A 13,248-nucleotide genomic window follows, 5' to 3' on the forward strand; every position below is an offset into this window, starting at 1 on the left:
TATATAATCTTAGAAATGCAGAGCTGGAAGGGGTCCTATGGATCATCGACTCCAGCCCCTCTCAAGGAGACACAGCGAAGAATCAAACTCCCAACCACTGGCTCGGCAGCCAGATACCTAAGCTGCTGAACTGTCCACCAGTCCTGAGGGTAGAATGAAGTTACTATTCAAGAGTAACGTAACAATTGGCCTTGATATCACTCTGCTGGTCTAACTAGTTATGGTTTCTAGTTACTTTTCAAAGTTACGTTTTGTGGCATTTTCAGAGGCTTTCCCCACAAACTATAAAGTTCCACGAGAACCTCTTATCGATCCTCAGGTTACCTCCTCCAAAGTAGCAAAAATAATTGCAGGAGAGCAACAAATAATGCATTATACAATGTAGTGACTTAGTTTTCGAACACTGAAATAAGCAACAACAACGAATAAAAGTTAAGAGTGGTCGCAAGACCAGATAAGCGGGATATAAATGAAATAAATAAATAAAATAAATGCTGTAGCGAGTAACAGGGTAAAATTACTTGTAAATACAGTGGTGCCTCGCTTAACGGGCGCCCCGTTTAACGACGAAATCGCATAGCGATGAAGATTTTGCGATCGCAAAAGCAATCGCATTGCGATGTTCCCTATGGGGGAAAATTGCTTTGCGATGATCGGTACCCTGTTTTGCTTACCGATCATCGGAAAGCGATGATTTTTAACAGCTGATTGGCGGTTCCAAAATGGCCGCTGGGTAAAAAAAATGGCTACCCGCTATTTTCTGAAACGGATTCCTCACTTACCGGGCAGCGAAAATGGCCGCCATATGGAGGATTTTCGCTTTAAGGTGAGTCTGAAGCCCATAGGAACGCATTGAAGGGGTTTCAGTGCATTCCTATGGGCTTTTTAAAATTGCATAGCGATGAAATCGCTTTGCAGTGATTTTTGCTGCACCGATTATCGTCGCTATGCGAGGCACCACTGTATCTAACTTTCAAGCTGCCTAGGACGGTTGAAGAGGGGACATAACACAGTAGGGACAAGGCGGGACATAAACTTTGAGGGAGCATCAAGTGCTTGGAGATTACCAACCAAGGTCCATGGTGGGGGGGCAAGTGCAACACCTTATACCTTTGGATACCTCCAGCCAATTGGCCTAAAGCCTTCTGGGACCTGAGAAGGTGACCTTTCATGTATTCCTTGGAGTTGAAGATTACTGACATCCATCACAGGGGACCGAAGCATGTATTTTTCTTGGAGGAAGTGAAAAGAAATGTGAGGAGGCCAGTGCCAATGGCAAAAATTTCACTGCGGAAAGGAAGGCGGGGAGAGTGGTGGTATTTGAGTGGGTTGCTGGCTGGGCTGTAGTTAAAGCTTGGAGCAAAGACTGTCCCTCGATCTCTCTCCAATCCAACTAGGATGCTCAAGACTCTGGTCAGTAGCCTAAAGAAGAGGATGCCTTGTGACTGAATGCAAACGTCTTGGATGTTGAGGGTGGGCGGGAAAGGTCATCTCATCTGGTCAGCAAGGACGGAGATTTCAAACTTCCACAAAAACTCTTGGTATACATTTACCAAGTTGAGATGTTTATTTAATGCTATAATTTTGTTTTTGTTTTTTTTAAGATCTCAAACGCCTTTGTACAAAATATGATTATTTTTTAAATGGATCACTTTTGTAAAAACTGTAAAATTTTGCAAATAAAATAATATGATGAAAGAGTATATGCCTCTCTCTTTTTTGGCCCTATGTTAATCTTGCTTGCAAGTTAGGGCCACAGAAATCTCTTTTGCTGACTCCCATGTTTGCATTTTTAAAACCTTGACTTCCTTTTGCACAGGGTATGAAGAAATGCTTGGATTTACTTAGTACTTCAGAAATGAACCAACCCACAAATGCTTACCCTTTTGCACCAGAGAACTGCAACAAGTATGGTTGTGCCCAACATGAAGAGGACTGTGTTATGCTGCTTTGCCATATAGCTGTTAGAGAAGAGGAGTCTATGGGGATGGGTGGGGAAAAATGGTAGCAAAATCTCCTTCAGCATGAACATGGTTTGATCCACAGGGGTTTAATCCAGACATCTCACACATAAATGCTTGAAAAACCTGGCCAGGATGGTCAAATCTCCCAGAGAGTGTGTTTAACTTGAGAAAAGAAGACAGAGGGGTGATAAGATAACACTTTTCAAATACAGTGGCGCCTCGCATAGCGATGTTAATCCGTGTAACAAAAATCGCTGCAAAGCGATTTCGTCGCTATGCAATTTTAAAAAGCTCATAGAAATGCATTGAAACCCCTTCAATGCGTTCCTATGGGCTAAAAACTCACCTTTAAGCGAAGATCCTCTATACGGTGGCCATTTTTGCTGCCCAGTAAGCGAGGAATCCATCCCTAAACACAGCGGGCGGCCATTTTTTTTTACCCGGTGGCCATTTTGGAACCGCCAATCAGCTGTTGGAAAATCATCGCTATGCGATGATCGGTAAGCGAAACAGGGTACAGATCGTCGCAAAGCAATTTTTCCCCATAGGGAACATCGCAATGCGATTGCTTTTGCGATCGCAAAATCTTCGTCGCTATGTGGTTTCGTCGTTAAGTGGGGCGCCCGTTAAGCGAGGCACCACTGTATGTGAAAGGCTGTCATACAGAAGAGGGACAGGATTTGTTCTTGATCATCCCAGAGTGTCCCAGGACACTCAACGATGGACTCAAGTTGCAGGAGACCAGATTTTGGTGGAATATCAGGAAAAACCTCCTGTTAGAGCAGTATGAGAGTGGAACCACTTACCTCAGGAGGTAGTGAGTGCTCCAACACTGGAGACATTCAAGAGAAACTTAGACAACCACCTGGCAGATATCCTTTGATTTGTATTCCTGCATCAAGGACTTAATGGCCTCATAAAAAGGTAAGGGTTCCCCTTGACATTTTCAGTCCAGCCGTGTCCGACTTTAGGGGGCGGTGCTCATCCTGTTTTCAAACCACAGAGCCAGCACTTGTCCGAAGACAGTTTCTGTTGCCACGTGGCCAGCGTGACTAGGGAATGCTGTTTTACCTTCCCACCGAGATGGTACCTATTTATCTACTCACATGTGCATGCTTTCGAACCGCTAGGTTGGCGTGGAGCTGGGACAAAGTGACGGGAGCTCACTCCGTCGCATGGATTCGATCTTACGACTGCTGGTCTTCTGTCCCTGCAGCACAGGCTTCTGTGGTTTATCGCACAGCGCCACCATGTCTTCACTATTCTATGATTCTATGAGTATATTGATGGGGTAGTTTATAGACCAAGCATGAGGTGGGACTAGGGCCAGTCACAATCTGCCTATGTGTATAGGAATTCCTTGCTTTCATATACTATAGATCAGGGGTCCCCAACCCCCGGTCTGTGGACCGGGACTGGTCTGTGGCCTTGGCAGGACCAGATCACGGAGACAGATCTCCCACCCCCCGGCACACACAGATGCACACACCCCCACGGACTCACACACACACACATCCCTCCCATGCATGAAAGATGTACTCCTGCAGGCATACACGCACACACAGACACACCCCCATGCATGCTAATGCTAAACCGGTCCGTAGTGTCAAAACGGTTGGGGACCACTGCTATAGATAACTTCTTATGTACACCAGGGGGCTTTGAAGTTAACCATCAACACTTAGCACCTGGACAGCAAACTGCAAGCAAAACTAGAGCTGCCAATAGTTCCACCCTTACCCACCCACAGGGAAGTGTGTTGAATTCTTATGTTAGAAAGTAAGTATAAATTCACACGCACACTTCTGTGCCCTCTTTTGTGGGAATGCTGTTGTCTGGTGATATAGGTGGCCACCCAAGGAAACACATATTCTTACTCTTCAAATGTGTATGCGCTGGTGGGAAAGTGTCGTTGCGGGGTTCCTCAAAACCTAAAGTCCTGACTTGTGTTTGCAGCCTGCATTTTGCAACTTGCTTTTAAGAGTCAAACATGGCATGGACATCTGCCATGATTGTTGGGATTTCCGTATATTTTTCTGCATTGTCTACAGTATATTGGTTCACAGCCTGATGAAGACTGGTTTGGGTTGAAAGCTAGCATTTTTATAAAATAATTTTTAATTTTTCAGTGGTCTAATAAAGGTACTCCCCCCGCCCTTCCTTCCGTATTTTCCAAAGAAAACTTCTCTCATGACCACGTGAGGGCGCTAAACCCTCATTGGAGAGAATTCTGTTAAGACTGAATGCCAAGCCTTTATCTAAGGACGGAGGCAGGCTTCCAGTGGGCACAAGAAAAGGAGGTCAAAACAGAGCAAGGAAATGTTACATTTTGGACTATAATTCCAGAATCTTCAGGCAGGCAGGCAGGCAGTTTTGTGAAGTCTGGCTGGGGATTCTTGGAGATGTAGTCCAAAAAGATAACATTTATCTTGTGCCTTTACTAACTGTATGGAAGTGGGATTTCAGGAGAGGTCCGGTGGGCCAGATAGGCGGGGTTTAAATTAAATAAATAAATAAATAAATAAATAAATAAATAAATAAATAAATAAATAAATAAATAAATAAATAAATAAATAAATAAAATCTTTTCCATCCAACTCTTAAAGGTACAGTGGACCCTCGACTTACAGACGGCTCGACTTACAGATTTTTCGAGTTACAGACTTCTCTGGCCGCAAAATTTAGGTTCGACTTGCAGCCGGAGAATCGACCTACAGACCAGAAAAAAACCAAAATGGAACAAAAATGGCCGGTTACGGGATTAATCGGTTTTCAATGCATTGTAGGTCAATGGAGACTCGACCTACAGACTTTTCAACCTGCAGCCACCGTTCCAATACAGATTAATTCTGTAAGTAGAGGGTCCACTGTACAGGAGATCGAGCCTCTTTTTCTTGTGGCCACCCTAATATACAGTACGCTAAAACACCCCATGTAGTTTCCTTCTTTTCAAAGGCACCTTCGCAGGACCAGCTCTTCAGTTAGGCAGAGTGAAACTGTGACTGGGAGGCCCTGGACACTTAGCCTCAGGCTGCGAAATGTCTTGGGTGGGCTCTGTTTGTCAGGCACATCCTGGTGGATGGCAGGTTCAATGGTTCCCCTCTCACGTCCAGTGGTGCCTCGCTTAATGACGATAATCCGTTCCAGGAAAATCGCCGTTAAGCAAAAACATCATAAAACGAAATTAAAAACCCCATTGAAACACACTGAAACCCATTCAATGCGTTCCAATGGGGTAAAAACTCACCGTCCAGTGAAGATCTTCCATACGACAGCCATTTTCGCTGCCTGTATAGCAAGGAATCTGTCTCTAAACACAGCGGGGAGCCATTTTAAGCACCCGGTGGCCATTTTGAAAACCTGACGATAAGCTGTTTTGATTGTCGTAATGCGAAGAATCTTCGCAAAGCAAAAAAACCCATTTAGACCATCGCAATTGCGATTGCAAAAAGATCGTTGTACAGCGATTTTGTTGTAATGCGGGACAATCATTAAGCAAGGCACCACTGTATCCCCCACACACCTTCCAAGAGCCGACAGAAGAACCTGATCATTCCTTACATGGCGGGTGTGTCTGAAAAGCTCAAAATGAGTTTTGGTAAACACCACATACCTGTGCACTTCAAACCCACAAACACGCTAAGGCAGAGACTCGTCCACCCAAAAGACCAGACACCAAAACACAAGGGGAGCAAGATAGTATATATGGGGTCCAATGCAAAAAGGAGTGTTTGGAGCTCTACATTGGAGAAACCAAACAGCCACTAAAAAAAAGAATGGCCCAGCACGAGAGGAGCAAGAGCTCAGGACCACAATCCACAGTTTTCCTTCATTTGAAGGACAAAGGACACTAATTCGATGACCAAGATGTACTCATTTTGGACCAAGAAGATAAGTGGTTTGAGAGAGGTGTCAGGGAGGCCATAGATGCGCATATAGAAAAATCCATCACTCAACAGGGCTGGAGGCCTTAGATACAATCTGTCTCCTATTCATCATGTTGTCCTTTCATCTGTCCCCAGAAAGATCAGGACCGCACCCACCAGAAAGACCACTACTGTATTAACAACTGTTAACGACCCATGACAATGGGTGGAGAAGGACTGCCCTTCCTTTGTCCATCTAAAGAGCCTGCTCAGACCAGGGAGGAGTGAAAGCAACCTGGAGGGATATATCAGGGATCTCCTACCAACTCTCCTCAGGCTGAAGAAGCTACTTGGATGAGTAACAAAATGTTTCAACCTAATCAGAAAGAAGTCCAGTTGCCACAACTCAACTTCCTGATAACCTCACCTGGATGACTAAGAATCTTCACAAATATACTGTACTCCCAAAAGAATCTAAACATGCAGGCATATGAACTCTATCCAGACTTTCAGACTGAAGCAAGTGGGTGAGGGTAGGAGGAGAACATGCAGATAAGCCCCCATCACACCCAGAATTCATATAGGCCTTACCTGCAGCCCTTCCTTATCGCAGAAATGTGCAGCTGAAATGCATTTATGGCACCTAAACACATCTCCACACTGAAGATGTGAAGATCTCGGCTGAGAGATGATATAGGGCTTGCATGCATCCCCTTTTCATTGGTGGCTAGGAATGCATTTAGTGTCTGGAATGTTCAGTGAGTCTAAAACATGGCTGCCAGATTGGTAACTGAGGCTGGTTATAGGGATCACGTAACTCCCCTGTTCCAGCCGCTGATCCATTTCCAGGGTCAATTCAAAGTGCTGGTTCTTACCTTAGCACTTACCTAAAACCTATCTCAAGAACTGTGTCTCCCATTATGAGCCTGCTTGGTTGTTAAGATATCAGGAGAGCCCTTTGTCTTAGCTCTACTATCTTCACAGATGGGGGAACATGGGACAGGGCCTTCCCTGTTGTTGATCCTAGACTTTGGAACAAGAGGCCAGGGTGGCTCCATCTTTGCTGTCCTTCCTTTGCTATTTTTAGCTCTAAATATTGTCTTTTAATGATGTAAGCTGCCTTGGGTTCTTTTTAAAGAGAAATGTGGAGTAAACATTAATAATAATAATAATAATAATAATAATAATAATAATAATAATAATAATAATAATAATAATAATAATAATAATAATAATAATGATGATGATGATGATGATGATGATGATGATGATGATGATGATGATGATGATGATGATGATGATGATGAACAACAAACATAACTCTTTCAAATAAAAACTATATATCACCCCCACCATTTGAGCCCCAGAATTCACTCAAGTTGAACACTGGTTCCACTTTATCTGCGCTGAAGATACCAGTACTGTATTTTCTCCACCTCTCAGATGATGCAACACATACATTGATACCAACTAGGACTACCCCACACCCATTTTAATGCTTTTAAAAACCACCTCCCCATAGGTGTTTCATTTGTTGTTTTGCTTTGCGCCCCTGCAGAGTTCAGATGATAAGAGTTTCTTGGGTCAGAAGAAGCTTTAAGATTAGCGCTAATCTACTATCAAAACAAACACAAGTCATCACCAGAATCAGAAAAGATTATCTTCAAAGACTTTCTCCCAGATTGCTTTAAGAGCTGATGTTTGCAGCTGATTTCCAAAGTGGATGGCTAGGAGATAACACTCCCTGCCAGTGGTTGTGAATAGATTCACATTGTGAGGAAACTCTCGTTTTTACCCATAATCCACTAAAACAATAACATAAAATTCCACAAACATCCAGCAGATCATATCATCAGGGTTTTACTCTAGCATTTTTAAAACAGAGATGTGAAAAGATAGTGGATTTTGGAAAGTGGGTCCAAGCTGGAGATGAGCATTAGAAGCTTTTGATTTTGTAGTCATCTAGTAATGTGGAAGAAAAAACCCTCAAAGATCCAGTGAAGATCCTCTTAAAAGGTTTCTCCATGCTTTTAAGCACGAGGCAGGTTTTCTTAAAAGCAAAGAAGCTTCTGGTCTTCCATTTTGTGTTGTAGGGTGACATGACATCTATCAGTGTGAGAGACGATGTGATTTAATATAACAAAGAAAGAAAGAAAGAAAGAAAGAAAGAAAGAAAGAAAGAAAGAAAGAAAGAAAGAAAGCTGTACTCTGTGAGCTTAAAGGTTTAAACACCAGGTAGTAGCAAGAGCATTTAGATCAGGAGCAGTATGTTTTGCAAAAAGAACGGTCCTTGGCCCTGCTGAGATTGCTCATTTTAATCTACTGGTTGATGACTGGTTGCTTTTCAGCCCTTTTAACTCTAAAGATTTAAGAACTGCAAGAACAACAATGCTGTTATTTTCGTCCTAAATCACACTGTTGAAAATCTAGACAGCTTGGAATAAAACAGCAGGAGACTTGTATGCGTAACCTGACACTGCACATAAGCATGAAAGCTTGGGGAAGAGTGTTTTAAAAAGCTGGTAATAATCATTGTGAGAAGCTGAGCAGGAAGAAAGAAGGGAGAAAAACTTTCAGCAGGGCTGGAGATGTTTTTGAAGTAGAAATTCTTCCAAGCCCTTTTGTTCTTTGATTCAGTTCAATTAATTGCTGTCGATTTGGTTGTTGTGGGTTTTTCGGGCTCTTTGGCCATGTTCTGAAGGTTGTTCTTCCTAACGTTTCGCCAGTCTCTGTGGCTGGCATCTTCAGAGGACAGCACTCTGTGCTCTGGTGTAGTTTGCTCGGGAGTCTATTGTTGTCTATTTGCTAGTGTTATTTAGACATATACATTAAATTTTGTTTTATATACAGTATTTTTAATTTTATTTACTTACATTATTAATGATGTACTTATAACGTGCCACTTTGGGTTCTTTATAAGCAGAAAGGTGGGATAAAAATATTTTAAACAAACAATGTTTTGGTGCCTTGGTTTAGATGCATAATTTACTCTGGCCTAATTTATTTGAATCAGTTTAATTTATACAGGAATCAGTTCACTCAGGTTACCTGGATATTAAGGGATTTTAGTCTGGGCTCTTATTTATGTACTCAAAACTAGTTCGGAGGTGCAGCTTTGGCTCCAAAACACCTTCTTCTGCGATTCCAGGTCTGAATTCTCGAGGAGTTATTCTCATGGACTTCAAAGTCATAGTGAAAAAGCAAGGTAAATTCCACAAGTTTGAAGTTGGTACACTCCTGCTTTACATTACACATCAATCTGAGGTTACCTTTATTAAGGGAGTAACTAGACAGATATTTGTCCCACTTTTTGTGCCGTCTTCCTCACTGTCTCTTCTGATCCATTCTGAATATAATATTAGTCTAATCACAAATCACTCTGACCTTTTAGCAATGAGTATGTTTGTGTGTTTTATTTGACTGACAGGGCTTCTCAAATTATTTTATCTTGCCTTAGGCTTGTGTGAACACGTATACTGGTCCTTTGAGGCTGTTGTTGGGATTTTCCAGATGGGCAGAGTGGGGTATGATGTGGGGCTGAGCCTCCTCCTTTTGCCAGTCTTCTGTTTGCACTGGAAAGGACTACAGTTATAGTTTCTAAACAGCATTTTAAAAATGTATTTTTCTTTCTCCCAGTTTAATGCAATAGCGCTATAGCTATAGCACTAAACTGATACAGTACTGATTCAAATGCTTGTTGCATTCTACCCATTCAGCAGTGATTCACTTGCTAAACATTAAAGAAAAAGAAGAAGGAATTTGAATGCTGGCAAAAGAGATGGGTATAAGAATGCTGGCAGAAGAGATGGGTATAAGAAAATGGTGACAGAGGCAGAGAAGATGAAATGAAGGGAGAAACGGACTCTTGAAACACAGGTGCCCAGAATAACTGCCTCTAAATTCCAGTCTGGCATAATTCAATTTTTACCACTTCAGATAGCTAGCTAACTAGAATATTATTTTCCTGATGAGTGAAGCTGTATGGTTTATACAACTATGATTAAAATATGATAATACTGATTCTATTATTGATTCAGGGGACTGGATTTGACTCACTTGCTACATACTACTCATCCACATTCCAACAACAGAAAAAAATCCCACTTCCTTCTCCCTTATTGTTCTTCTTTCCAGCCGGGAAGATCAGTAATCACCCTGTAATATATAAAGCCAAGTGTTATTCCATCTTGCTGCATATTGTCTGCGCTGTCTAGCAGCTGCTGTCTAAGATATCTAGCAAGGAGCTTTGCCATATCAGATAGCTGAGGTTGTAGTTCACTGGCGATCAAGGACAGCCCACGGTTTGAAGTGGGGGAAAAGAGGATGCTTCACTTCCCAAATTCTGGGATAGGCCCTACTTCACAACTCAGGCCACCTATTCTGCAGATGGTGGGGAATGAACACACAACATCCTGCAAGGAGGTATAGTGGAGCCAGGTCTTGCAGGGTTGAAGCTCTGTGACCCTTTGATTAGCTGGAACTGTGATGTCATCTGTCACCCCCTTCATTTTTTCCTGTTCCCTCTAAATTTAGCTGTGGTCCTGACAGTGGTTATGTCACAGAGTGGATCTTCCCAGCTATAATATATTGATTTGTGTGATTCCTTTCATAATCCAAAGTGTTTTTGATTGTTGGGTCCTGAATGGGCATTTAAGAATTTGCAAAAATTATTCGCAGAGATGAAAATGGACAGATATGGAGCTGCTGACAGGAAGCAAGAGAACTGTCTGCCCTTTTTGGACTCTCCTTGGGAATATGGTTAGGAGGACTGTCCTGATTAGCAGTCGCACTTCAAAATTGTTACTCCATGGGCGCTACTACTGGGAGCCACTGCCATCATCTACGTTAACCATCAAAGACCTTTTATGTTGAAAAATGGAACTGGAAACTAAACCCCTAAAGTTGTTATAACAGGAAGGGAAGGCCTGAAATCCATGGAGCTGAGGGTGGAATCCACTGCAGGGACAGGAACAGACTGTCCCCACCTGATGTGCATGCAATCTGTTGGACTACGAGTTCTACAATTCCTAATCAGTATGGAGATTTAATGTAATTCCAGGTCCAAAGCGCTAACCAATACATTCTCAAATATAAATACACTGACATAAATTGCATGGCTACAAATTCTGAGAGCAGCACATAAATCTTTGGAATTCAGCAACCAACCGATCAAACAATCGCATAGTTTCATTCTATGAATTGCATACTGTCAAGTGGTCTACCTGCCCCTTCTTCTGAGGGCACTCACAGACTCTGTAGTTGTGCCCGACAACACACAATCTGACTTTTCTGCAAAGCACACAGGTGAATCAAACTCCTCACCTCAGGTGCTCCAACTCAGTGCACTGTTCACAGCTTAAAATTATGTGCCGTCAAACTGATTCTGACTAATGGCAGCCCTTACAGAGAGTTTTACAGGAACAAACTAACCAGAAACAGTTTACCAGTCCCTTTTACTGGGGGTGTAATTGGCTGGATAGCTTAGCGACTGAGGGGAGGTGAGGTACCATTCCCCACCGTGCATTCCAGAAGAGATGTGTTGCTTTGGGCAAACGACACAGTCCCAAGATGTCGCCAAAAGAAGGGAATGGCAAACCATTTATGAATACTCTTTACCAAGAAAACTCTGAAAAGGGTTACTGTAATTGACTTGAAGGTATAGCATAACCACCACCACCCTTCTCCTGCAAGTCACACTGGGAAAGCCAACTCCCAGCGACTGGATTTGCAACTAGTTGCTCCATCTCACTGTGCTGTTTAGCCATCTGGATCTGTGAAATGAACTGTGGGTCTGTGGATCTCTCTTAATGAACAAACATTCTGTTAGACTTCTATGATTTCCCGACTTTTAATAAAAGGACTGTTTCCTTGACCACCCTGTGTTTTCCCAAATTAACTGGCTCGTGGCTGCACTTCCCTCCCCCTCTCCCTTCCCAGCCGAGTTCTTTTTCAAGTAAGGGGATTTGAAGACATTTATGCCACAGCTCTGGAATTTGGCATCGGGCCTTGGGGGTCAGGTGACACCTTCTCAGTGTCCCCTTTGCTGGGTCTTTAAAGGGACTCAGCCAAGAGCATTTCTCCGGGGAGAACTGAAACACAGACAGGGACGGCGTAGCTTACCCAAGGGGTTTTCGCCATGCCTGAACCCGCCAAACCTGGTAAGGGCTCTCAGTGTGATCAGCAAGGTCACTTGGGCAGAGATACTAAGGAAGCCACTGTCTCTCTCTCTCTCTCTCTCTTTTTTAATTAAATGGATCAGTGGAATTATAGGCCTTGGAGGCTGGTGATAGTTGTTGGTAACATCTCGTTTGAACTCGTCTCTCTCCATCTCATAATGGTTTTTGGTCCTTGACTTCCCCAATGCCCTGTCTTTGGATTTTGTACATTTCCGGGCAAGAGGGGTCTGTCTTTGATAGCTTTAGACGAGCTTGGGGTTGGGGTGGAGGTAGTGTTTGGGCCAGAGATCCCAGAACTTTCCAAGCAACTATGTTAACTGGGAGATTCTGGGAGCTACTGTTGAAATCAGTAACTTTCTCAAGTTCTGCCAAAGTTTTCATTGATAGTTGGAGGCTTCACTTGCATCCGAGTCTCTCTGGGGTTGTTTGTATTAACCTTTGTAAAATGGAATAGAAAGAGAGGAATTTGAGGAAGCTGTAGTCTGGATTATGCTCTTCTGAGTGAATTTCATGAACTGCTTTGGGGTGTGTGGAACGCTTTGTGTGCCTCATGGTGTCCTTAATTAGCTCCGGGAAATTATTGAAACTCACAGGGTTTCTTCTGTGGGGCTTCTGTAAGGAAACAGGTTGGGGATCAAATGATGATGAGCTCTGTGTCTCTCTGTGTGGTTAGTTGTCACGTCTTTGAGTTAAAGAGTAAACCAATACCTCCCCGATATATGGATGCTTTATTGATGCCTTCAACCAAAGAAGACACAATGATTGTATCTAAGGGGTTGTGAGGTTCTGTAACAAGCAAGAGAACATTATTTCAAAGTAGGAATGCCTTTTGAAATGGGAGAGAAATAGGAGTAAAGCATGGAAAAGTCCCCCCCGCCGCCCCACAACTGGCTTTGGGTTTCTGAGACCTGTTGGGTGCAGAAGTAATAGGTCTCAGAAACAGATGCCCTGAATAGCATAAAACAATAGTATGTAGCTGGTTTCTTTTTCCTAGCTCTAAAGTTCACCTACTTCCCCAAAATAGATTGAGAATATGGCAGTATAGTATATTATGAGAAGGCAAAGAAAATGTGTGTGTGTGTGTGTGTGTGTGCGCACATAAGCAATAGTCTACATACAGTCAATCTTTTTTTTTTTTTTACTTTCCCTGCCCTCTGTCATGGAGAAGAAGTGACTGATTTGCCAATACGTATCTTGAACTGGCTCACTTATTAAGCCTCTTCATAATACTGGCAGGAGACA

At 42.8% G+C, this 13,248-nt stretch overlaps 1 protein-coding gene across 1 annotated transcript in view; it reads left to right on the forward strand.

The window, feature by feature from the left end:
* Nucleotides 1-11,842: 11,842 nt before the first annotated feature.
* MYBPC2 (myosin binding protein C2) overlaps nt 11,843-13,248 on the forward strand; it is a 65,374-nt gene continuing 63,968 nt past the window's right edge. Inside the window, exon 1 of the mRNA XM_078378010.1 lies at nt 11,843-11,988. Within this exon, the coding sequence (XP_078234136.1) occupies nt 11,967-11,988 (22 nt within the window). The 5' untranslated portion in view covers nt 11,843-11,966. The remainder of the gene's footprint in view (nt 11,989-13,248) is intronic.

The sequence above is a fragment of the Pogona vitticeps genome, chromosome 6 (genome assembly GCF_051106095.1).
Source record: "Pogona vitticeps strain Pit_001003342236 chromosome 6, PviZW2.1, whole genome shotgun sequence".
Classification (NCBI taxonomy): domain Eukaryota; kingdom Metazoa; phylum Chordata; class Lepidosauria; order Squamata; family Agamidae; genus Pogona; species Pogona vitticeps.